This window comes from Pseudophryne corroboree, chromosome 7 (assembly GCF_028390025.1).
Source record: "Pseudophryne corroboree isolate aPseCor3 chromosome 7, aPseCor3.hap2, whole genome shotgun sequence".
Taxonomy (NCBI): domain Eukaryota; kingdom Metazoa; phylum Chordata; class Amphibia; order Anura; family Myobatrachidae; genus Pseudophryne; species Pseudophryne corroboree.
In genome coordinates this window covers 145,032,594-145,059,458 of record NC_086450.1, presented here as the reverse complement: position 1 = coordinate 145,059,458, position 26,865 = coordinate 145,032,594, and the positions used below count along the sequence as shown (strand labels likewise).

Below are 26,865 nucleotides of genomic sequence, written 5' to 3'. Positions count from 1 at the left end.
ATGGGTTTCAGAGAAGTTTGCTTCTCGAATTTTTCAAGGAATACTTGCACACGATCTTGGCCCGCTCATAATACGTCCAACCTGTTACATCAGGGAACGTTCTTTTACCCATAGTTACCTATGTACCTATTATCTATGTACCGCAGCTGCGGTTGACGGGGTGAGGGTTCAGACCGCCCTCTTAAAAAAAATAGAGCATTACAGTATCGGTTATACCAACCATGTCACGAAATACTAAGCCGCTTAAGGCAGCTCATGACTAAAAAAAAAAAAAAAAAAAAAATTTCGTGTGCTTACATAGGGTGTAAACCTCGGAAGTTTCCAACATCATACTTCAAGTACCCGTATTCTGTTAAACGGGATGGGATGGCAAACTGCGTTCATCTGCACTAAGAGGGCAGGTATCTGTGTGGTAAACTTATTTTCAAAGCGTTTGCCTCTATTTGCGTCTGTCAACATCTTTCTACAAGGTGTCACCAAAGTTCAGACTCTATTTATCCCACCTACAGCGCCAGGCGATTTGAGGTTGGGTTCAGATTTTCTTACAGTTTCATATTTTGGAACCCTTTCAACAAATGGGGATTAAGTTTCTCACTTTGGAAAACATTTTTCTTCTAGCCTTGGCTTCGGCAATGGTGCTTCGACAAGGGGTTTGTTTTCATATTTGGGTGCCTTGTATTCCAAGCCACCGTATTTGAGTTTTCTCATGACAAAGCAGATCTTCGGACGAAATCCGCTTTCGTATTCTTCACATCAATATACCAATAGTGGTTCCTGTGTGGACAGCACATTCTAAAATTCTGAATGTGGTACACGCGTTACGCGTTTATATATGTACCGAACGTCTACAGTACGTGATATGAATACGTTGTTGTTATATATGATACTGCAAACTGGGGTTAGCCAGTTTCTCAGCAGACATTATCCAGTTGAATAATAATGACTACAAGTCAGGCTTACTTTAAGGCTAAGTTACAATCGCCTACGTCAGTAATAGTTCATTCCACAGGTTCTGTGGGAATGTCAGACCCAGCGGGTCGTGGAGCGTCTACGACGCGGCTACATAGCCTTCAGTGCACCACGTTTGTGCACGTTTACACGTTATAAATGGTGGCGCCATCAGCATTTAGCTTTGGCTGCCTACTGTTACAAGTATCAAACAGCTCTCCCGCCCACGAGGGAAGCTTTGGTACGTCCCAAGAGTACTCCAGTGACCCCTAGTGGATGATAAAGAAAATAGGATTTTGGTACTTACCAGGTAAATCCTTTTCTTTGAATCCATAGGGGGCACTGGACGCCCACCCAGAGCAGTTTTACCTGGGTTGTTTTAAGCTCAAGGGAGCTTAGTGAACAAATTTAACTTGGATGGTATTAAGCTCAAAGGAGCTTATGGTAACACATTTTCACCGGTTGGTTCAAATTATAAGTTCTATCGGTTAAGCTGTCAACTTTTTAGTTGACAATAAGGTTACGAGTCAACTTTGTGGTTGTCCGTTATATTATAGGGATTCTCCATTGTCAACCTCTCTATATCCTGTTCGCTCAGTAAAAAACACTGGCAAAGTACACTGAGGTACTTGGGGATATGGAGGGGGGGGAGAGTCCTAAATTTGAATATTCAGTGCCTTTGTTCGGCTACGCCCGTCCATATCCCTAAGAGTACTCCAGTGCCCCCTATGGATTCAAAGAAAAGGATTTACCTGGTAAGTACCAAAATCCTATTTTCCCGCCAGAGGTTAGGGTGCGTTGGGAAACACCCCCTAGGGTGGATAAAGCGCTCACACGCTTGTAAGGGCTCTACCCTCTCCTGAGATGGCCGCCCTTAAGGAACCTGCTGATAGAAAGCAGGAGGGTATCCTAAAATGTATTTACACACATACTGGTGTTATACTGCGACCAGCAATCGCCTCAGCCTGGATGTGCAGTGCTGGGTTGGCGTGGTCGGATTCCCTGACTAAAAATATTGATACCCTAGATAGGGACAGTATATTTTTGCCTATAGAGCATTTAAAAGATGCATTTCTATATATGCGTGATGCACAGCGGAATATTTGCCGACTGGCATCAAGTCTAAGTGCGTTGTCCATTTCTACCAGTAGAAGGTTATGGACACGTCAGTGGTCAGGTGATGCGTATTCCAAACGGCATTTGGAAGTATTGCCTTATTAAAGGGAGGAGTTATTTGGGGTCGGTCTTTCAGACCTGGTGGCCACGGCAACAGCTGGGAAATCCACGTTTGTACCCCAGGTCGCCTCTCAACATGAGAAGACGCCGTATTATCAGGCGCAGTCTTTTCGTGGACAAGCGGGCAAAAAGTTCCTCATTTCTGCCCCGTGACAGAGGGAGAGGAAAAAGGCTGCAGAAATCAGCCAGTTCCCAGGAACAGAAACCCTCTCCCGCCTCTGCCAAGCCCTCAGTATGACGCTGGGGCTTTACAAGCAGAATCAGGCACGGTGGGGGGCCCGTCTCAATGAATTTCAGCGCGCAGTGGGCTCACTCGCAAGTAGACCCCTGGATCCTTCAGGTGATATCTCAGGGGTACAAATTAGAATTCGAGACGTCTCCCCCTCGCCGTTTCCTAAAGTCGGCTTTACCGATGTCTCCTTCTGACAGGGAGACAGTTTTGGAAGCCATTCACAAGCTGTATTCCCAGCAGGTGATAATCAAGGTACCCCTCCTGCAACAGGGAACGGGGTATTATTCCACACTGTTGTGGTACCGAAGCCGGACGGCTCGGTGAGACCGATTCTAAATCTAAAATCTTTGAACACTTACAGAGGTTTTAAATTCAAGATTGAGTCACTCAGAGCAGTTATTGCGAACCTGGAAGAAGGGGACTACATGATGTCTCGGGACATCAAGGATGCTTACCTTCATGTCAAAATTTACCCTTCTCATCAAGGGTACCTCAGGTTTATGGTACAGAACTGTCACTATCAGTTCAGACGCTGCCGTATGGATGGTCCACGGCACCCCGGGTCTTTACCAAGGTAATGGCCGAAATGATGAAGGGAAGGGAATTTTAGTTATCCCTTACTTGGACGATTCCCTGATAAGGGTAAGATCCAGGGAACAGTTGGAGGTCGGTGTAGCACTATCTCAGGTAGTGTTGCGGCAGCACGATTGGATTCTCAATATTCCAAAATCGCAGCTGGTTCCGACGACGTGTCTTCTGTTCCTAGGGATGATCCTGGACACAGTCCAGAAAAAGGTGTTTCTCCCGGAGGAGAAAGCCAGGGAGTTATCCGAGCTAGTCAGGAACATCCTAAAACCGAGCCAAGTCTCAGTGCATCAATGCACAAGGGTTCTGGGTAAAATGGTGGCTTCCTACGAAGCAATCCCATTCGGCAGATTCCACGCAAGAACTTTCCAGTGGGACCTGCTGGACAAATGGTCCGGGTCGCATCTTCAGATGCATCAGCGGATAACCCTGTCACCAAGCACAAGGGTGTCCCTCCTGTGGTGGTTGCAGAGTGCTCATCTTCTAGAGGGCCGCAGATTCGGCATTCAGGACTGGGTCCTGGTGACCACGGACGCCAGCCTGCGAGGCTGGGGAGCAGTCACACAGGGAAGGAATATCCAGGGCTTATGGTCAAGCCTGGAGACATCACTTCACATAAATATCCTGAAGCTAAGGGCCATTTACAATGCTCTAAGCTTAGCAAGACCTCTGCTTCAAGGTCAGCCGGTGTTGATCCAGTCGGACAACATCACGGCAGTCACCCACGTAAACAGACAGGGTGGCACAAGAAGCAGGAGGGCAATGGCAGAAGCTGCAAGGATTCTTCGCTGGGCGGAAAATCATGTGATAGCACTGTCAGCAGTATTCATTCCGGGAGTGGACAACTGGGAAGCAGACTTCCTCAGCACGACCTCCACCCGGGAGAGTGGGGACTTCACCCAGAAGTCTTCCACATGATTATAAACCGTTGGGAAAAACTCGACAGGTATTGCGCCAGGTCAAGGGACCCTCAGGCAATAGCTGTAGACGCTCTGGTAACACCGTGGGTGTACCAGTCAGTGTATGTGTTCCCTCCTCTGCCTCTCATACCCAAGGTACTGAGATTGATAAGATGGAGAGGAGTAAGCACTATATTCGTGGCTCCGGATTGGCCAAGAAGGACTTGGTAACCGGAACTTCAAGAGATGCTCACGGAGGATCCGTGGCCTCTACCTCTAAGAAGGGACCTGCTCCAGCAAGGACCCTGTCTGTTCCAAGACTTACCGCGGCTGCGTTTGACGGCATGGCGGTTGAACGCCGGATCCTGAAGGAAAAAAAAGGCATTCCGGATGAAGTCATCCCTATCCTGATCAAAGCCAGGAAGGACGTAACCGCAAAACATTATCACCGCATTTGGCGAAAATATGTTGCGTGGTGCGAGGCCAGTAAGGCCCGACGGAGGAAATTCAACTGGGTCGATTCCTACATTTCCTGCAAACAGGAGTGTCTATGGGCCTGAAATTGGGGTCCATTAAGGTTCAAATTTCGGCCCTGTCAATTTTCTTCCAAAAAGAACTAGCTTCAGTCCCTGAAGTTCAGACGTTTGTAAAAGGGGTACTGCATATACAGCCTCCTTTTGTGCCTCCAGTGGCACTTTGGGATCTCAATGTAGTTTTTTGGGTTCCAAAAGTCACATTGGTTTGAACCACTTAAATCTGTGGAGTTAAAATATCTCGCATGGAAAGTGGTCATGCTGTTGGCCCTGGCCTGGGCCAGGCGCGTGTCAGAATTGGCGGCTTTATCCTGTAAAAGCCCTTATCTGATTTTCCATTCGGACAGGGCGGAATTGAGGACTCGTCCTCAGTTTCTCCCTAAGGTGGTTTCAGCGTTTCACCTGAACCAACCTATTGTGGTGCCTGCGGCTACTAGGGACTTGGAGGACTCCAAGTTGCTAGACGTTGTCAGGGCCCTGAAAATATGTTTCCAGGACGGCTGGAGTCAGGAAAACTGACTCGCTGTTTATCCTGTATGCACCAAACAAGCTGGGTGCTCCTGCTTCTAAGCAGACTATTGCTCGTTGGATTTGTAGTACAATTCAGCTTGCACATTCTGTGGCAGGCCTGCCACAGCCAAAAACCTGTAAATGCCCACTCCACAAGGAAGGTGGGCTCATCTTGGGCGGCTGCCCGAGGGGTCTCGGCTTTACAACTTTGCCGAGCAGCTACTTGGTCAGGAGCAAATGCGTTTGTAAAATTCTACAAAATTGATACCCTGGCTGAGGAGGACCTGGAGTTCTCTCATTTGGTGCTGCAGAGTCATCCGCACTCTCCCGCCCGTTTGGGAGCTTTGGTATAATCCCCATGGTCCTTACGGAGTCCCCAGCATCCACTTAGGACGTTAGAGAAAATAAGAATTTACTTACCGATAATTCTATTTCTCGTAGTCCGTAGTGGATGCTGGGCACCCATCCCAAGTGCGGATTGTCTGCAATACTGGTACATAGTTATTGTTACCAAAAAAATCGGGTTATTGCTGTAGTGAGCCATCTTTTCTAGAGGCTCCTCTGTTATCATGCTGTTAACTGGGTTCAGATCACAAGTTGTACGGTGTGATTGGTGTGGCTGGTATGAGTCTTACCCGGGATTCAAGATCCTTCCTTATTGTGTACGCTCGTCCGGGCACAGTATCCTAACTGAGGCTTGGAGGAGGGTCATAGGGGGAGGAGCCAGTGCACACCAGATAGTCCTAAAGCTTTCTTTAGATGTGCCCAGTCTCCTGCGGAGCCGCTAATTCCCCATGGTCCTTACGGAGTCCCCAGCATCCACTACGGACTACGAGAAATAGAATTATCGGTAAGTAAATTCTTATTTTTTCCCAACTGCGATTCTTAAGGCACACTTACAGTCTAGGGTGTAGTAATAAGAATGCTGGAGCACAGTTGGTTAAATCACAGTAACAGGCACAACGCAAGTCACCTGTGCTCAAGTATGGCTATACTTAAAACCTGGCCTGTTAGTATGCCTTGACAGAGGCTGGGAAACGCTGGTCTAAATATTATAGCCACACAGTTAACTGCTTATTATCCAGCTTAACATTTGGGCTCCCTGTGAACAGAACACAACAGAAGCACCGTGTTTGTACGTAGACATTGGACTTGCATATGGAGTACAACGAGCCGTATAGAAGGCTGATAGTTTTACAGTACATAACATGCATGGCGGCTGTTTAATCTGCAGGTGCTATTGATATGATGTACACTTTATAGACCTGGAATAGATAATTGGTGGCTTTCAGGCCTAACCGTTGTCATTTCAGTTCGGTGGCAAGGACCTTCACGATGAGGACATGACGGCGGAGAGCATTAAGAATCAGATGTCTGTGAAGGAATGGGAGAAGGTGTTTGAAATGAGCCAAGACAAAAACCTGTACCATAATCTGTGCACTAGCCTCTTCCCTACTGTACATGGTAAGCAAGTCCCCACCCAGTGTAACGTCTGCGGTCTGGCTTTATGGTGCTGCTTACAGTACTTTGTCTTGTTCCTCCCTCAGGGAATGATGAGGTGAAGAGAGGCATTTTACTTATGCTGTTTGGTGGTGTCCCAAAGACGACTATGGAGGGTACATCTCTACGTGGAGACATTAATGTGTGTGTTGTTGGAGATCCAAGTACAGCTAAGAGTCAGTTCCTCAAGTGAGTACAATGAGTGGGAATGGCTCAAACCTCTTAAGGCAGGGTTTCCCAAACTCTGCCATTATAGTCCAGTATATCCATGCTTGAATGCAGATAAATAAAATTGTTAGTACAAGGTACTAATTAAGTCATGTGCTCAAGCATGGATTTCTTTAAAACCAGGACTGTAATAGCCGAGAACACTGTCTCAAGGGATTGCCACTGCTATAACATTATGGCTTTATCTGTATAGTGTCTGTATGTATATGTTTGTGTGTGTGTATATGTATGTGTGTGTGTGTGTGTGTGTGTGTGTATATATATATATATATATATATATATATATATATATATATATATATATATATATATATATATATATATAATATTTATTTTACACATATATACCCACACCCACCCACCACTGGACTCTGTGGTGAGCACTTATATCTCTGCATTTCAGCCCTTATACACTATAAGAGGAAATTGCTTCATTTTTGCACGTCCAGTGCCATTTAATACCGCATTAAATTTTGGTCTGTTCCTAAATTCTTGATCAGACCCAGACTTCATGTCTGACCTTTAGATAGATATAGATATATATATAGAGATATATAGAGCTATATAGAGATATTCTAACAGTATATGTCTGAGTAAAAACTCTAGACAAATGGATTTTCCTTAAAAAGACCAATATTTTAACCATGTTGTTGTTTGAGTAAGTGACTGTATGGAAGTCAGATTTAGAAAAGCAAGTGAATATTTTTAAGGACCACGCCCATATACAGGTCGAGAGACCACATTCTCTCAGCCTGGGTCAAAATGAATCAACCCAGAAACATGTCAATACAATGATTTTTATAACATACAGTTACGCCCCATTCTTATAACCCTCCCATATGATTTCATGCATCTTGAGTACAGTGTTGTGCAATATTAGGACAATTGGCAAAGACAACCAAGAGATATTTAGCCAATACATCCATGTGATGAGGCTGACTCGTGCTTTTAACCATGTGTTCTTTATTATAATAAAGAATACTATTTTCCTAATTTCTTTTTCATCCACTAGGGGTCACTGGAGTACTCTTGGGATATGGACGGGCTTCCGTAGGAACAGCACTGAATATTTAAATTTAGAACACTCCACCCCTCCATATCCCCGAGTACCTCTCAGTGTTTTTTCTGTGCTCAACGTAGCAACAGCTAGGTGACTCAAGTCACGATTACTATTGAAGAATTTTCTTTTTATTTTTTCTATTTTACACATCCCTTTCCCCGTTCCAAAAGGCAGGGTCAGGGATAGTGCAGCTGCTGATAGCAGCAGGGGCGTGTCGGACCTCTCTGAAAGAGCTCCCTCACAGCCACACACACACACAGGCTGGCCGGCGCTTACTAAGAAGCCCCGTCGGAGCCTCTTCACAGACGTTTCTACATAACAGGTATGTGAGGGGAGAGAACGGGGCGGTCAGCTTCCGCTGCCGCCCCGAGGTGTGGGGAAGTGTCTGCCGCCCGCCGCAGTTGCTCCGGCCGCCGGGTAACATAGCCCCGCTTCCGCCCGCCGCTTGAGTCTACACTGCTCCCGCGTCTCTAAAGTCGGCTTCTCCGCTGCTCCGGCGCGTCTTACAGGGGGAAGAAGGATACCCGTGTCTCTCAACGGGTCCGCCCGCCGCTTCTCCTGCACTTCCGCCCGCCGCTTGACCGCTGCTGCCCGGGTCTCATAGCGATAACACGCGCTCCCAGGTCCCGGGGTGCCCGCTACCCGCACTGCACGCTATGGAGCAGATGCGAGGGGTGGGGGAGAAAGAACAGCAGCAACAGGCTGTTGGTAGTATAGCATATAACTATATAATAATGTTTCTCTATCGTCCTAGTGGATGCTGGGGTTCCTGAAAGGGCCATGGGGAATAGCGGCTCCGCAGGAGACAGGGCGCAAAAGTAAAGCTTTCCGATCAGGTGGTGTGCACTGGCTCCTCCCCCTATGACCCTCCTCCAAGCCAGTTAGATTTTTGTGCCCGGCCGAGAAGGGTGCAATCTAGGTGGCTCTCCTAAAGAGCTGCTTAGAGAAAGTTTAGCTTAGGTTTTTTATTTTACAGTGAGTCCTGCTGGCAACAGGATCACTGCAACGAGGGACTTAGGGGAGAAGAAGTGAACTCACCTGCGTGCAGGATGGATTGGCTTCTTGGCTACTGGACATCGGCTCCAGAGGGACGATCACAGGTACAGCCTGGATGGTCACCGGAGCCTCGCCGCCGGCCCCCTTGCAGATGCTGAAACATGAAGAGGTCCAGAATCGGCGGCAGAAGACTCCTCAGTCTTCTAAAGGTAGCGCACAGCACTGCAGCTGTGCGCCATTTTCCTCTCAGCACACTTCACACGGCAGTCACTGAGGGTGCAGGGCGCTGGGAGGGGAGCGCCCTGGGAGGCAAATGAAAACCTATTTGGCTAAAAAATACCTCACATATAGCCTCCGGGGCTATATGGAGATATTTAACCCCTGCCAGAATACACTAAAGAGCGGGAGACGAGCCCGCCGAAAAAGGGGCGGGGCCTATCTCCTCAGCACACAGCGCCATTTTCCTTACACAGCTCCGCTGGTCAGGACGGCTCCCAGGTCTCTCCCCTGCACTGCACTACAGAAACAGGGTAAAACAAGAGAGGGGGGGCAAAATAGTGGCAAAAATTATATTATAAAAGCAGCTATACAGGGAGCACTTATTATAAGGCTATCCCTGTCATATATAGCGCTTTTGGTGTGTGCTGGCAAACTCTCCCTCTGTCTCCACAAAGGGCTAGTGGGGTCCTGTCTTCGTTAAGAGCATTCCCTGTGTGTCTGCTGTGTGTCGGTACGTGTGTGTCGACATGTATGAGGACGATATTGGTGTGGAGGCGGAGCAATTGCCAAATATGGGGATGTCACCTCCTAGGGGGTCGACACCAGAATGGATGCCTTTATTTATGGAATTACGGGATAGTGTCAACACGCTAAAGCAGTCGTTTGACGACATGAGACGGCCGGACAATCAGTTAGTGCCTGTCCAGGCGCCTCAAACACCGTCAGGGGCTGTAAAACGCCCTTTGCCTCAGTCGGTCGACACAGACCCAGACACAGGCACTGATTCCAGTGGCGACGGTGACGAATCAACCGTATTTTCCAGTAGGGCCACACGTTATATGATTTTGGCAATGAAGGAGGCGTTACATTTAGCTGATACTACAGGTACCACTAAACAGGGTATTATGTGGGGTGTGAAAAAGCTACCTATAGTTTTTCCTGAATCAGAAGAACTAAATGATGTATGTGATGAAGCGTGGGTTGCCCCCGATAAAAAGATGCTAATTTCAAAGAAGTTATTAGCTTTATACCCTTTCCCGTCAGAGGTTAGGGCGCGCTGGGAAACACCTCCTAGGGTGGATAAGGCGCTCACACGCTTATCTAAACAAGTGGCGTTACCCTCTCCTGAGACGGCCGCACTTAAAGATCCAACAGATAGGAGGATGGAACATATCCAAAAAAGTATATACACACATACAGGTGTTATACTACGACCAGCTATAGCGTCAGCCTGGATGTGCAGTGCTGGAGTAGTTTGGTCAGAGTCCCTGATTGAAAATATTGATACCCTGGATAGGGACAATGTTTTACGGTCTTTAGAGCAAATAAAGGATGCATTTCTTTATATGCGTGATGCACAGAGGGCTATCTGCACACTGGCATCACGGGTAAGTGCTATGTCCATTTCGGCCAGAAGAAGTTTATGGACGCGACAGTGGTCAGGCGATGCGGACTCAAAACGGCATATGGAAGTTTTGCCGTATAAAGGGGAGGAGTTATTTGGAGTCGGTCTATCAGATTTGGTGGCCACGGCTACAGCCGGGAAATCCACCTTTTTACCTCAAGCTACTCCCCAACAGAAAAAGACACCGACTTTTCAACCGCAGCCCTTTCGTTCCTTTAAAAACAAGAGAGCAAAGGGATATTCATATCTGCCACGAGGCAGAGGAAGGGGGAAGAGACACCAACAGGCAGCTCCTTCCCAGGAACAGAAGCCCTCCCCCGCTTCTACAAAAGCCTCAGCATGACGCTGGGGCTTCTCAAGCGGACTCGGGGGCGGTGGGCGGTCGTCTCAGCGCGCAGTGGGCTCACTCGCAGGTAGATCCCTGGATCCTGCAGATAATATCTCAGGGGTACAGGTTGGAACTAGAGACAGATCCGCCTCGCCGTTTCCTGAAGTCTGCTTTACCAACGTCCCCCTCCGAAAGGGAGACGGTTTTGGAAGCCATTCACAAGCTGTACTCTCAGCAGGTGATAGTCAAGGTACCTCTTCTACAACAGGGAAAGGGGTATTATTCCACTCTATTTGTGGTACCGAAGCCGGACGGCTCGGTAAGACCTATTCTAAATCTGAAGTCCTTGAACCTGTACATAAAGAAGTTCAAGTTCAAAATGGAGTCACTCAGAGCAGTGATAGCGAACCTGGAAGAAGGGGACTTTATGGTGTCCTTGGACATCAAGGATGCGTACCTCCACGTTCCAATTTACCCCTCACACCAGGGGTACCTCAGGTTCTTTGTACAAAACTGTCACTATCAGTTTCAGACGCTGCCGTTCGGATTGTCCACGGCACCTCGGGTCTTTACAAAGGTAATGGCCGAGATGATGATTCTTCTTCGAAGAAAAGGCGTATTAATTATCCCATACTTGGACGATCTCCTAATAAGGGCAAGGTCCAGAGAACAGCTAGAGAGGGGATTAGCACTGTCTCAAGAAGTGCTAAAACAGCACGGCTGGATTCTGAATATTCCAAAATCCCAGTTAATGCCGACAACTCGTCTGCTGTTCCTAGGGATGATTCTGGACACGGTTCAGAAAAAGGTTTTTCTCCCGGAGGAAAAAGCCAAGGAGTTGTCCGAGCTTGTCAGGAACCTCCTAAAACCAGGAAAGGTGTCTGTACATCAATGCACAAGAGTCCTGGGAAAAATGGTGGCTTCTTACGAAGCAATTCCATTCGGCAGATTCCATGCACGAATTTTCCAGAGGGATCTGTTAGACAAATGGTCAGGGTCGCATCTTCAGATGCACCAGCGGATAACCCTGTCTCCAAGGACAAGGGTATCTCTTCTGTGGTGGTTGCAGAGTGCTCATCTATTGGAGGGCCGCAGATTCGGCATACAGGATTGGATCCTGGTGACCACGGACGCCAGCCTGAGAGGCTGGGGAGCAGTCACACAAGGAAGAAACTTCCAGGGAGTGTGGACGAGCCTGGAAACGTCTCTTCACATAAACATTCTGGAACTAAGAGCAATCTACAATGCTCTAAGCCAGGCAGAACCTCTGCTTCAAGGAAAACCGGTGTTGATCCAGTCGGACAACATCACGGCAGTCGCCCATGTAAACAGACAGGGCGGCACAAGAAGCAGGAGTGCAATGGCAGAAGCTGCAAGGATTCTTCGCTGGGCAGAGAATCATGTGATAGCACTGTCAGCAGTGTTCATCCCGGGAGTGGACAACTGGGAAGCAGACTTCCTCAGCAGACACGACCTTCACCCGGGAGAGTGGGGACTTCATCCGGAAGTCTTCCACATGCTGGTAACCCGTTGGGAAAGACCAATGGTGGACATGATGGCGTCTCGCCTCAACAAAAAACTGGACAGGTATTGCGCCAGGTCAAGAGATCCGCAGGCAATAGCTGTGGACGCGCTGGTAACGCCTTGGGTGTACCAGTCGGTGTATGTGTTTCCTCCTCTGCCTCTCATACCAAAAGTATTGAGAATTATACGGCAAAGAGGCGTAAGAACGATACTAGTGGTTCCGGATTGGCCAAGAAGGACTTGGTACCCGGAACTTCAAGAGATGATCACGGAAGATCCGTGGCCTCTACCTCTAAGGAGGGACTTGCTTCAGCAGGGTCCCTGTCTGTTTCAAGACTTACCGCGGCTGCGTTTGACGGCATGGCGGTTGAACGCCGGATCCTAAAGGAAAAAGGCATGCCGGAAGAAGTCATTCCTACTTTGATTAAAGCAAGGAAGGAAGTAACCGTGCAACACTATCACCGCATTTGGCGAAGATATGTTGCGTGGTGCGAGGATCGGAGTGCTCCGACGGAGGAATTTCAACTGGGTCGATTCCTACATTTCCTGCAATCAGGATTGTCTATGGGTCTCAAATTGGGATCTATTAAGGTTCAAATTTCGGCCCTGTCGATTTTCTTTCAAAAAGAATTGGCTTCAGTTCCTGAAGTCCAGACTTTTGTTAAGGGAGTGCTGCATATACAGCCTCCTGTGGTGCCTCCAGTGGCACCGTGGGATCTCAATGTGGTTTTGGAATTTCTAAAATCTCATTGGTTTGAACCACAAAAAAAGGTGGATTTAAAATATCTCACATGGAAAGTGACCATGTTACTAGCCCTGGCTTCGGCCAGGAGAGTGTCAGAACTGGCAGCTTTATCTTACAAAAGCCCATATCTGATTTTCCATTCGGACAGGGCAGAACTGCGGACTCGTCCGCATTTTCTCCCTAAGGTGGTGTCAGCATTTCATCTGAACCAGCCTATTGTAGTGCCTGCGGCTACAAGTGACTTGGAGGACTCCAAGTTACTGGACGTTGTCAGAGCATTAAAAATATATATTGCAAGGACAGCTGGAGTCAGAAAATCTGACTCGTTGTTTATATTGTATGCACCCAACAAGATGGGTGCTCCTGCGTCTAAGCAGACGATTGCTCGTTGGATCTGTAGCACAATCCAACTTGCACATTCTGTGGCAGGCCTGCCACAGCCTAAATCTGTAAAGGCCCACTCCACAAGGAAGGTGGGCTCATCTTGGGCGGCTGCCCGAGGGGTCTCGGCATTACAACTTTGCCGAGCAGCTACGTGGTCAGGGGAGAACACGTTTGTAAAATTTTACAAATTTGATACTCTGGCTAAGGAGGACCTGGAGTTCTCTCATTCGGTGCTGCAGAGTCATCCGCACTCTCCCGCCCGTTTGGGAGCTTTGGTATAATCCCCATGGTCCTTTCAGGAACCCCAGCATCCACTAGGACGATAGAGAAAATAAGAATTTACTTACCGATAATTCTATTTCTCGGAGTCCGTAGTGGATGCTGGGCGCCCATCCCAAGTGCGGATTATCTGCAATAATTGTACATAGTTATTAACTAATTCGGGTTATTGTTTAGGAAGCCATCTTTCAGAGGCTCCTCTGTTATCATACTGTTAACTGGGTTTGATCACAAGTTGTACGGTGTGATTGGTGTGGCTGGTATGAGTCTTACCCGAGATTCAAAATTCCTCCCTTATTGTGTACGCTCGTCCGGGCACAGTACCTAACTGGCTTGGAGGAGGGTCATAGGGGGAGGAGCCAGTGCACACCACCTGATCGGAAAGCTTTACTTTTGTGCCCTGTCTCCTGCGGAGCCGCTATTCCCCATGGTCCTTTCAGGAACCCCAGCATCCACTACGGACTCCGAGAAATAGAATTATCGGTAAGTAAATTCTTATTTTATACTGCCAGGGAGGAGGTTTTATGATTACACAGGCTGTTTATAATATCAGCATGAAACTGCACTGTGATTATATGTATAAGCATGGGGGCCATTTTAACCATGCTTCCTGTGTCTTCCTCTGTGATTCCAGAACGTTCCTGTCCTACATCTCTACTCCACCGGAGGCGCAGGGGTGTTAGTGGGAATTTGGGATCACATTTCATAGTACTGGCCACGTGTACTGCACTTGGCCAGATATATATACAGAGACACCTTACTGCTATTTTACTGAGTCGTGCAGGTGTCTGTTTTTTGTGTATTGTATTGTCTGTCGCCATAATGAGTAAGGCACCAGCAAAAACTAAAAAGCATAATTGCAAAGTCTGTAACAGTGTATTACCGGATGGATCTACCACATGTACAGTATGTTTTGTGAATTCGGTTCAGAATACCATTTCTGCTCCTGTTTTACAACCAATGTCCTCACCGGACCCTCCGTGGGGTATGTTAGTAAATGTACTAGATAGGTTACAATCAGAATTGACCGCCGCTCGTCAAGAGCGGGAAACGGCAAGATCTGAGTCTAGGGTGAGACCGCCAGAACTACCGGAGGCGTCTCAGCCTTGCGTAAGGTCTAAATCCATTTTGGGTAAACGGGATAAATTTCATATGTCTTATGATTTTCCAGTGTCTGCTATGTTGCATTCTGACGATTCCATGCCAGACCTCACGGAACAACATGAGGGTGAGGAGGGCGAAGTGGAGTCAGATGGCGAGGATTTTAACAGTTCCGGCATTGATGATCTCATCAGAGCGGTACGTCAGTCTCTGAAGTTTACTGAAACTGAGGAGCCTCTCACAAATCATCAGGTCGTATTTACTAAACGACAAAAAAACTCCAATAAGTTTTTCTGTGTCGGAATCTCTTAATCAGATGTTAGTAGAAACACGACAGAATCCAGATAAACGGTTTTCTATACCTCGCAGATTTAAGTCTAGTTACCCGTTTCCAGACTCGGTAACATGTACATGGGAGAATCCACCAATAGTTGATTCTTCAGTGTCAAAGCTTACCAAGAAATTAACCATACCAGTGCCAGCAGCTACTACGCTTAAAGATCCTTCAGATCGCAAGATAGAAACTATGCTAAAATCCATGTATGTAGCAGCAGGTGTGATGCTGAGACCTGGATTGGTTGGCATTTGGGTCACTAAGGCGCTCATAATATGGCTTACAGAACTCAAATCTACTTTACATGACGAAAACCTGATAATTCTTGTAAATCAAATGATTGAGGCTGTAGAGTATCTCTGTACAGCGTCTACTGACGTCTGTCAGCTCACTTCTCGTATTTCATCGTCGCTAGTTACGGCACGAAGAGCACTCTGGCTGCGTGCTTATCATGCGGAGGCAGAGGTCAAACGAGGTATAGAGGCGTTGCCTTACGATGGCAAGAAGTTGTTTGGTCCTGAATTGGACGCATGGATTGCTGAGGCTACGGGAGGTAAGTCTGTTTTCTTACCATTGCCTCCACCGGTATCAAGAAGAAGGTACGCTGGACCTTCGTTCAAATCCTTTAGACCTCAGCCATTTCGAGGACGTGGCAGAGGATCAGCCACGCCTGCTAGACGTGGTCGCGGACGTGGTTTCCAACAAACCAACACAACTCGCCAGGACGCTAAGGTTACCGACAAGCCAGTGGCATGACGGGCTACCAGCCCATCTCTGTTCTCCGATTGTGGGAGCACGCCTTCAGACGTTCCATTTGGCGTGGTTCCACACATCCGCGGATGGGTGGATCCGCAATTTAGTGTTAAAAGGTTACAAAATAGAGTTCGACTGTCTTCCGCCTCTGCAGTTTTTCAAGACAGGATTGCCTCTGTCGGACGACAAGAGGAGGGTTCTGCAAATTGCCATTCAGTCCCTACTGGATTCGGCAGTTTTGATTCCGGTCCCTGTACACCAACAGGGTCAGGGTTATTATTCAAGTCTGTTTGTGGTACCGAAGCCGGATGGCTCAGTCAGACCAATATTGAACTTAAAGGGGCTCAATCAGTACGTAACTTACTACAGATTCAAGATGGAGTCTCTGCGTTCGGTGATTGCGGGTTTAGAGCCAAAGGAATTTATGATTGCGCTAGACCTCAAGGATGCGTACTTACACATTCCAATTTGGCAGCCTCATCAGAAATTCTTACGGTTTGCAATACGCCAGAACCATTACCAGTTTCAGGCTCTACCGTTTGGCCTGTCATCAGCGCCTCGGGTATTCACCAAAGTGATGTCTGTGATGATAGCTCATCTCAGATCCCTAGGAGTGACAATAGTTCCATATTTAGACGATCTGCTCATCAAAGCCCCGTCTCAACAGGTACTTCTCCAACATGCGCTGCTAACATACGATGTACTGGTTCACCACGGTTGGATTGTCAATTTCGAGAAATCACATCTAATTCCGTCTCAACGCCTTCAGTTCCTAGGTATGATTCTCGATACGGTCAATCAAAGAATTTACCTACCACAGCAGAAAGTACAAATTCTACGCGATCTCGTACAATTAGTGCTCAAGCCACGCACAGTGTCGGTACACTTGTGCATTCGCCTCTTAGGCACAATGGTGGCAGCTTTCGAGGCGCTTCAGTTCGGAAGATTTCACTCTCGTCCATTTCAACTGAATGTGCTTGCCCAGTGGTCGGGCTCGCATCTGCAGATTCACCACAGGGTGAGGTTGTCGCCAAGAGCAAGAGTATCTCTGCTCTGGTGGCTTAAGGAACACAATTTAACCGCAGGAAGACGGTTCGGAGGCTGGAATTGGATAATTCTAACTACGGGCGCCAGTCTCAGAGGTTGGGGAGCGGTAATTCAAAATTGTCCGCTCCAGGGTCTCTGGGCGGATCACGAAAAATTGCGGTCTATAAATGTCCTGGAACTCCGCGCAATTTACAATGCGCTACGACAAGCAGTGCACATGCTTCGCTCTCAGCCTGTCCAAGTGCAGTCAGACAATGCGACGGCGGTCGCATACATCAACAAACAAGGAGGAACAAGAAGCCGCATGGCAATGCGGGAAGTAGCTCGAATCCTCAATTGGGCGGAATGCCACCAGGTGATATTGTCGGCCGTGTTCATTCCGGGAGTGGACAACTGGGAAGCGGATTATCTCAGTCGTCGGGATTTTCATCCAGGCGAATGGGCATTAAATCCAGAAGTGTTTCACATGTTGGTTCAGCGATGGGGTTATCCTCAGGTGGACCTGATGGCGTCTCGACACAATCACCAGACGTTCCAGTATGTGTCCAGAACAAGAGATCCAAAGGCAGTGGCGGTGGATGCTCTCACTGTCGCGTGGCCGTACAGTCTTGTGTATCTGTTTCCACCGTTTCCGTTGCTCCCTCTGGTGCTAAAACGGATCAAAAGAGAGTGGTCACAGTCATACTAGTGGCGCCTCATTGGCCTCGGAGAGCTTGGTTTTCGGATCTCCAAGGACTACTTGCAGACGATCCTTGGCCGCTCCCACTACGTCCAGACCTGTTACAACAAGGTCCGTTCCTTTACCCCGATTTAGCGCGGCTGCGTTTGACGGGGTGGCTGTTGAGACCGCCCTCTTAAGAAGAGAGGGCATTCCAGATTCGGTTATACCAACCATGTTACGAGCTAGGAAGCCGGTTACGGCAGCTCATTATTACAGAATATGGCGTGCCTATATAGGTTGGTGTGAAACTCGGAAGTTTCCAACAGCATCTTTCAAGTTATGCCGCCTTTTGTTGTTTCTACAAACAGGGTTAGATGGAGGCCTGCGTTTATCTACACTGAAGGTGCAGGTATCTGCGTTGTCAATTTACTTTCAAAGACGATTGGCTCTATTGCCGTCTATACGCACTTTTCTCCAAGGTGTCCTCAGAGTACAGCCTCCATTCATTCCACCTACAGCGCCATGGGACTTGAATCTGGTTTTAGAGTTCTTACAGTCTTCATATTTTGAACCCTTACAGCAAGTGGATATAAAGTTTCTCACTTGGAAAACAATTTTTCTCCTAGCCTTAGCTTCGGCAAGGCGTGTTTCGGATTTGGGTGCCTTGTCATGCAAGGCACCGTATTTGGTGTTTCATGATGACAGAGCGGAACTTCGGACGAATCCCGCCTTCTTACCAAAGGTAGTGTCATCTTTTCACATCAATCAACCAATAGTAGTTCCTGTGTTGACAGCACATTCTGGAACTCTGGATGTGGTACGCGCTTTACGCGTTTATGTATCCCGAACGTCTTCAGTTCGTAAGACGGATACGTTGTTTGTTCTCTATGATGCTGCCAAGATAGGTTGGCCAGCGTCTAAACAAACCTTATCCAGATGGATAAAACTGACCATACGTCAGGCTTACCTTCATGCTAGGTTACAACCGCCTACGTCAGTAACCGCTCATTCCACACGTTCTGTGGGAACTTCATGGGCAGCGGGTCGTGGGGCTTCTACGACGCAGCTTTGCCGTGCGGCTACATGGTCTTCAGTGCACACGTTTGTGCGCTTTTACAAGTTTGATACGTTTGCGGCATCAGCATCTAGCTTTGGCCGCCTAGTGTTAAAAGTGCCAAACAGCTGTCCCGCCCACAAGGGAAGCTTTGGTACGTCCCAAGAGTACTCCAGTGACCCCTAGTGGATGATAAAGAAAATAGGATTTTGGTACTTACCAGGTAAATCCTTTTCTTTGAATCCATAGGGGGCACTGGACGCCCACCCAGAGCAGTTTTACCTAGTTGTGGTGAGTTCTGAGGATCTTATGGTAACACACTTTCACCGACTGGTTCAAATTACAAGTGCTGGTTAGGGTGTCAACTGTTTAGTTGTCAGTAACGTTATGTGTCAACTTCGTTATTGTCCGTTATGTTATATGTAATACTCCATTGTCAACCTCTCTATAGTTCCTGTTTCGGCTCAGTAAAAAACACTGAGAGGTACTCGGGGATATGGAGGGGTGGAGTGTTCTAAATTTAAATATTTAGTGCTGTTCCTACGGAAGCCCGTCCATATCCCAAGAGTACTCCAGTGCCCCCTATGGATTCAAAGAAAAGGATTTACCTGGTAAGTACCAAAATCCTATTTTTCCATTGTTTAAAGTTGTGTGTGGGGGTATTCCTTATTAGAAATTAAACATGACTTCGGATGTGCGTACGTGGACTTAATACTAGCCAACAAAGTTGTTTTGTTCCTCTTAGTGTGTATAAAGTTCTTATGAATATGCTTTCTCATTTAGCTAGAAACAAAATGGATTCTCTTATGCTTTTGGACTATAATGGTGAATATGAGGTCACCTTTGATATTGTGATTATGTGTATGCATAATATACGTACTATCCCGTAGTACATATATATAGCTGTTAGGCCTTTAGAATGTTGCCTCTGTCACAGTATTTGACTATATATGTATGTGTGTGTGTGTGTGTGTGTGTATATATATATATATATATATATATATATATATATATATATATATATATATATATATATATATATATATATATATATATATAAATATATAAATCTCAAAAAAATAAAGGGAACACTAAAATAACAAATCCTTGATCTGAATGAATGAAATATTGTTAAATACTTTGTTCTTTACATAGTTGAATGTGCTGACAACAAAATCACACAAATTATCAATGGAAATCAAATTTATTAACCCATGGAGGTCTGGATTTGGAGTCGCACTCAAACTTTAAAGTGTAAAAACACACTACATGCTGATCCAACTTTGATGTAATGTCCTTAAAACAAGTCCAAAATGAGGCTCGGTAGTGTGTGTGTGGCCTCCATGTGCCTGTATGACCTCCCTACAACAGCTGGGCATGCTCCTGATGAGGTGGCGGATGGTCTCCTGAGGGATCTCCTCCCAGACCTGGACTAAAGCATCCGCCAACTCCTGGACAGCGAGACATGATGTGCTCAATTGGATTCAGGTCTGGGGAACGGGCGGGCCAGTCCATAGCATCAATGCCTTCGTCTTGCAGGAACTGCTGACACACTCCAGCCACATGAGGTCTAGTATTGTCTTGCATTAGGAGGAACCCAGGGCCAACCGCACCAGCGTATGGTCTCACAAGGGGTCTGAGGATTTAATCTCTGTACTTAATGGCAGTCAGACTACCTCTGGCGAGCACATGGAGGGCTGTGCGGCCCCCCAAAGAAATGCTACCCCACACCATTACTGACCCACTGCCAAACCGGTCATGCTGGAGGATGTTGGCAGGCAGCAGAACGTTCTCCTTGGCGTCTCCAGACTGTCACGTCTGTCACGTGCTCAGTGAGAACCTGCTTTCATCTGTGAAGAGCACAGGGCGCCAGTGGCCAATTTGCCAATCTTGGTGTTCTCTGGCAAATGCCAAACGTCCTGCACGGTGTTGGGCTGTAAGCACAAACCCCACCTGTGGACGTCGGGCCCTCATACCACCCTCATGGAGTCTGTTTCTGATCGTTTGAGTAGACACATGCACATTTGTGGCTTGCTGGAGGTCATTTTGCAGGGCTCTGGCAGTGCTACTCCTGTTCCTCCTTGCACAAAGGCGGAGGTAGCGGTCCTGCTGCTTGGTTGTTGCCCTCCTATGGCCTCCTCCACGTCTCCTGATGTACTGGCCTGTCTCCTGGTACCACCTCCATGCTCTGGACACTACGCTGACAGACACCGCAAACCTTCTTGCCACAGCTCGCATTGATGTGCCATCCTGGATGAGCTGCACTACCTGAGCCACTTGTGTGGGTTGTAGACTCCGTCTCATGCTACCACTAGAGTGAAAGCACCGCCAGCTTTCAAAAGTGACCAAAACATCAGCCAGAAAGCATAGGAGCTGAGAAGTGGTCTGTGGTCACCGTCTGCAGAACAACTCCATTTTTTTTAATAGTATTTTATTTTTTATCTTACTATGTGGTGTGCTCTGTCCCTCCTGTATGACTGTAGCGTCTTTCAAAGTCTTTTTGCCCTATGTGGTCTCCTGGGATCCAGTCTCTAGGTTGACAAGACTTAAAATGACTAGGTTGACAGGGACTCTAGGTCGACATGAGTTTTTTTTCCATTTTGTTTATGTATTTTTCTTTAACTTTTTCATACATTACGATCCACGTGAACTACAATTGGGAACGGTAACCTGTGCCGAGCGCAGCTAATTGGAGTATCCGGTCACTCTACGAAGAACACATCAAATTTTTAAACTCATGTCAACCTTTTTTCGTGTCTACCTAGAAACATAGTCTATCTAACATACCACACCCTTTGGTCTCCTGCTGGCACTAATCTATTAAATTCCAAAGACCAGACCTGTTTTATCTGGTAGGCCTTGTACCACCTTTGTTTATATAATGGACTTGTGTAACTGTAGCATAGAAACTTGACACTTGTATAGTTAAATTTGCAGAGGACCATTATAGGGCTGTGTAAGCTAATATTTGGTGATCTGGCCAGAGCATGCAGGTATAGTCATTTAAATAGTACCCTAATCGTAACAATTTATTGTAACTACATTTGTTCTTCAAACACCCAAATTGTTCGGGTGTTCTGTTACCAATGTAATCTTTTTATGATCCACCCAATAAAATGTGTTTAAAAAAAAAAAAAAAAATAGTACCCTAATCACAATAAAGACGCTTCTGTTTGCTGCTTGGAAGCTTAGGGTCAGCAGCTCGTTACCTGTCCTCATGTAAAGGTTAGTGGATGAAACTAAATTGTACAGTACTGCAGACCCTCTGTGGTGCCTTAAGTAGTAGTAATGAGGTTCTTCATAGCATTTACTGGTTAAGTGACTGCTGCGTTGTCTTCTTACACAAAATACTAGGTTTTATTTGTCATTGGTCTGGTCTTTATAATGCCGTAAATTCTCAGATTTAGTGCTAGACATTTTCTGCTGTCACATGTGAATTACCTCTGTATTGAAAGATTTATGAAATATCTAGCAGCTGAAGCACGATTTGTTTAGTAGTGTCATAATCTCTTCTTCACCAGGCATGTTGAGGAGTTCAGTCCACGGGCGGTGTACACAAGCGGGAAGGCATCCAGCGCTGCTGGTCTGACAGCGGCAGTAGTGAGGGATGAAGAATCTCACGAGTTTGTTATAGAAGCTGGAGCCCTGATGTTGGCTGACAATGTAAGTGTTCCGTATTCTCTTCACTTCTTGATGGACTTGTGGTTTTGGTCTATGGATCTGTGGAGTAATGTGTGGTTTGTGTTGCTCTAATTTACATAACATCATATTTCTGATGTGGCCTTGTAGATGCCACTGTTACTTCTGAGGGATAGCAAACCTTTTCATAAAGTATTAACAAATTACCCTGCCAGTCTCAAATTAAGGTAGAGTAATAGGCTGTCTAGATTATAACAAGTAGTTAATTTACTCATCACTATATACTGGTTTATTTTAAATGTATTGGAACTAATTGATGTGGGAAGTCTGTTACTCATGCATACAGTCATCTGTTTGTCCAGTATTTTAGTAAATTGATGCAGCATTGGCAGATATTGACTGTATGGAACTCTTTCCAGGGTGTCTGTTGTATTGATGAGTTTGACAAGATGGATCTCAAGGACCAGGTAGCAATCCATGAAGCCATGGAACAGCAGACCATATCAATCACCAAAGCTGGTGTTAAGGTAAAATTTCTGTGAACATCTTAAGGTGCAGTGATCAGTCTTGTTCAGCATGAATCCTGACTTCTCGTCTGTTCGCTTCTAGGCTACACTAAATGCAAGGACGTCTATCTTGGCTGCTGCAAATCCTGTTGGCGGTCGTTATGACAGGTCAAAGTCCCTAAAACAGAACGTAAATTTGTCTGCTCCGATCATGTCTAGATTTGATCTCTTCTTCATCCTGGTTGATGAATGTAATGAGGTAATAACGGTTTGTATAAATCTTCTGGAGATGTGTTTCAGGGTTATGTGTGCATCATAGTTGAGTTGTGGGAGTTTCATATTTATCAATGACTGTTTGAATCCATGCCAGTACATAGTTCCTGAGTGTAGCATTCAATGCAGTGCTGAAGCTTTACTTCATTTTTGGCTGTAGTACAAGGTCCTCGCTGTTCAACTATTGGATAGGACGTCTGAGTCAAGGAACCATCAATTTTCATCATGAAGTTGATGGAAAAGATGGTCTACTTGTGTGTAGCAGTGAAAGTTTTCATACTTCACTCTTTCAAAATAACACTGGCTAGTTTTGGATGGTGCTTCCTCCTAATGGAGTTACTTTTATTTTTTTGGTCCATTTAAAAACCAGTCCCTCCTCATCTGGTTTAATGACATAGATGATGCCAAGAGTCTTAAGACAAGAGGTTGTCAGAAATATATCCAGACTCTGCTGGCTAATTTACTTTCTTTATCATCCACTAGGGGTCACTGGAGTACTCTTAGGGATATGGACGGGCTTCCGTAGGAACAGCACTGAATATTTAAGTTTAGAACACTCCACCCCTCCATATCCCCGAGTACCTCTCAGTGTTTTTTCTGTGCTAGACGTAGCAACAGCTCTGTGACTGAAGTCACGATTACTTTGAAGAATTTTTATTTTATTTTTATTTTTTCTATTTTACATCCCTTTCCCCCTTCCAAAAGGCAGGGTCAGGGATAGTACAGCTGCTGATAGCAGCAGGGGCGTGTCGGGCCTCTCTGAAAGAGCTCCCTCACAGCCACACACACAGCCTCCTGCACAGGCTGGCCGGCGCTTGTTCAGAAGCCCCGTCTGAGCCTCCTCACAAACTGCAGGATACAGGTATGTGAACGGGGCGGTCAGCTCCCGCTGCCGCCCCGAGGTGTGGGGACATTGTAGCGCTTAGCGCCCGCCGCTGCTCGCTCCACTTGGCCGCCCGTCCCGCCGCTGCTCTCCCCACTCAGCGCCCTCCCCACACGGCCACAGTCTTCAGCACAAGACCTCCGTGCAGGCCGCCGCTGATCTGCGCTCAGAGGCCGCCGGCCGCCGCAGCTCTCTCGCTCACGGGGCCGGCCGCCGCTACTGCTCCGGGTCCCACCGCTGGGTGACGCGCGGCTCACCCGGGCTCAGCACAGCGCTCGGCGATACCCACTGGGGCCCCCACACGCTGCGCTGCCGCTGCTCTGATTCGAAAAGAGCAGGCAGCCATTACACAGGAGCAGGGGGGACAAGCACTAAGTTAAGGGGGCAATAAGCGGCATACGAAATACTGCAGCAGCAGATGATAGACTGCAGGGATTTTTTGCAGGGTTATAATCAGTGAATGTTGTAACCAGCATTAGGATTATATGTATAAGCATAGCATGGCAGCCATGTTTAACCATGCTTCCTGTGTCTTCCTGCTGTGATTCCAGAAGGTTCCAGTACTACATCTCTACTCCACCGGAGGCGCAGGGGTGTTAGTGGGAATTTGGGATCACATTTCACAGTACTGGCCACGTGTACTGCACTTGGCCAGATTTATATACAGAGACACCTTACTGCTATTTTACTGAGTCGTGCAGGTGTCTGTTTTTTGTGTATTGTATTGTCTGTCGCCATAATGAGTAAGGCACCAGCAAAAACTAAAAAGCATAATTGCAAAGTCTGTGGCAGTGTGTTACCGGATGGATCTACCACATGTACAGTATGTTTTGTGGATTCGGTTCAGAATACCATTTCTGCTCCAGTTTTACAACCAATGTCCTCACCGGACCCTCCGTGGGGTAGGTTAGTAAATGTACTGGATAGATTACAATCAGAATTGACCGCCGCTCGTCAGGAGCGGGAAACGGTAAGGTCTGAGTCTAGGGTGAGACCGTCAGAACTACCGGAGGCGTCTCAGCCTTGCGTAAGGTCCAAATCCATTTTGGGTAAACGGGATAAATTTCATATGTCTTATGATTTTCCAGTTTCTGCTATGTTGCATTCTGACGATTCCATGCCAGACCTCACGGAACAAGATGAGGGTGAGGAGGGCGAAGTGGAGTCAGATGGCGAGGATTTTAACAGTTCCGGCATTGATGATCTCATCAGAGCGGTACGTCAGTCTCTGAGGTTTCCTGAAACTGAGGAGCCTCTCACAAATGATCAGGTCGTATTTACGAAACGGCGGAAGACGCCAATAAGTTTTCCTGTGTCGGATTCTCTAAATCAGATGTTAGTAGAAACACGACAGAATCCAGATAAACGGTTTTCTATACCTCGCAGATTTAAGTCTAGTTATCCGTTTCCAGACTCGGTAACGTGTACATGGGAGAATCCACCAATAGTTGATTCGTCAGTGTCTAAGCTTACCAAGAAATTAACCATACCAGTGCCAGCAGCTACTACGCTTAAAGATCCTTCAGATCGCAAGATAGAAACTGTTAAAATCCATGTATGTAGCAGCAGGTGTGATGCTAAGACCTGGATTGGTTGGCATTTGGGTCACTAAGGCGCTCATAATATGGCTTACAGAACTCAAATCTGCTTTACATGACGAAAACCTGATAATTCTTGTAAATCAAATGATTGAGGCTGTAGAGTATCTCTGTACAGCGTCTACTGACGTCTGTCAGCTCACTTCTCGTATTTCATCGTCACTAGTTACGGCACGAAGAGCACTCTGGCTGCGTGCTTATCATGCGGAGGCAGAGGTCAAACGAAGTATAGAGGCGTTGCCTTACGATGGCAAGAAGTTGTTTGGTCCTGAATTGGACGCATGGATTGCGGAGGCGACGGGAGGCAAGTCTGTTTTCTTACCATTGCCTCCACCGGTTTCAAGAAGAATTCGTTCAAATCCTTTAGACCTCAGCCCTTTCGAGGACGTGGTAGAGGATCAGCCACGCCTGCTAGACGTGGTCGTGGACGTGGTTTCCAACAAACCAACACAACTCGCCAGGACGCTAAGGTTACAGACAAGCCAATGGCATGACGGGCTTCCAGCCCATCTCGGTTCTCCAATTGTGGGAGCACGCCTTCAGACGTTCCATGTGGCGTGGTTCCACACATCTGCGGATGGGTGGATCCGCAATTTAGTGTTAAAAGGTTACAAAATAGAGTTCGACTGTCTTCCGCCTCTGTGGTTTTTCAAGACAGGATTGCCTCTGTCGGATGACAAGAGGACGGTTCTGCAAATTGCCATTCAGTCCCTACTGGATTCGGCAGTTTTGATTCCGGTCCCTGTACACCAACAGGGCCAGGGTTATTATTCAAGTCTGTTTGTGGTACCGAAGCCGGATGGCTCAGTCAGACCAATATTGAACTTAAAGGGGCTCAATCAGTACGTAACTTACTACAGATTCAAGATGGAGTCTCTGCGTTCGGTGATTGCGGGTTTAGAGGCAAAGGAATTTATGATTGCGCTAGACCTCAAGGATGCGTACTTACACATTCCAATTTGGCAGCCTCATCAGAAATTCTTACGGTTTGCAATACGCCAGAACCATTACCAGTTTCAGGCTCTACCGTTTGGCCTGTCATCAGCGCCGCGGGTATTCACCAAAGTGATGTCTGTGATGATAGCTCACCTCAGTTCCCTGGGAGTGACAATAGTTCCGTATTTAGACGATCTGCTCATCAAAGCTCCGTCTCAACAGATACTTCTCCAACATGCGCTGCTAACATACAATGTACTGGTTCAACACGGTTGGATTGTCAACTTCAAGAAATCACATCTAATTCCGTCTCAACCCCTTCAGTTCCTAGGTATGATTCTCGATACGGTCAATCAAAGAATTTACCTACCACAGCAGAAAGTACAAATGCTACGCCATCTAGCACAATTAGTGCTCAAGCCACGCACAGTGTCGGTACACTTGTGCATTCGCCTCTTAGGCACAATGG

The 26,865-nt window shown here is 46.9% G+C and overlaps 1 protein-coding gene across 1 annotated transcript in view; it reads left to right on the top strand.

Moving 5' to 3' along the window:
• MCM6 (minichromosome maintenance complex component 6) overlaps positions 1-26,865 on the top strand; it is a 136,460-nt gene that overhangs the window by 84,692 nt on the left and 24,903 nt on the right. Inside the window, exons 7-11 of the mRNA XM_063933715.1 lie at positions 6,257-6,407; positions 6,491-6,632; positions 22,083-22,224; positions 22,620-22,727; positions 22,810-22,965. Coding sequence (XP_063789785.1) covers positions 6,257-6,407; positions 6,491-6,632; positions 22,083-22,224; positions 22,620-22,727; positions 22,810-22,965 — 699 coding nt within the window. The remainder of the gene's footprint in view (positions 1-6,256; positions 6,408-6,490; positions 6,633-22,082; positions 22,225-22,619; positions 22,728-22,809; positions 22,966-26,865) is intronic.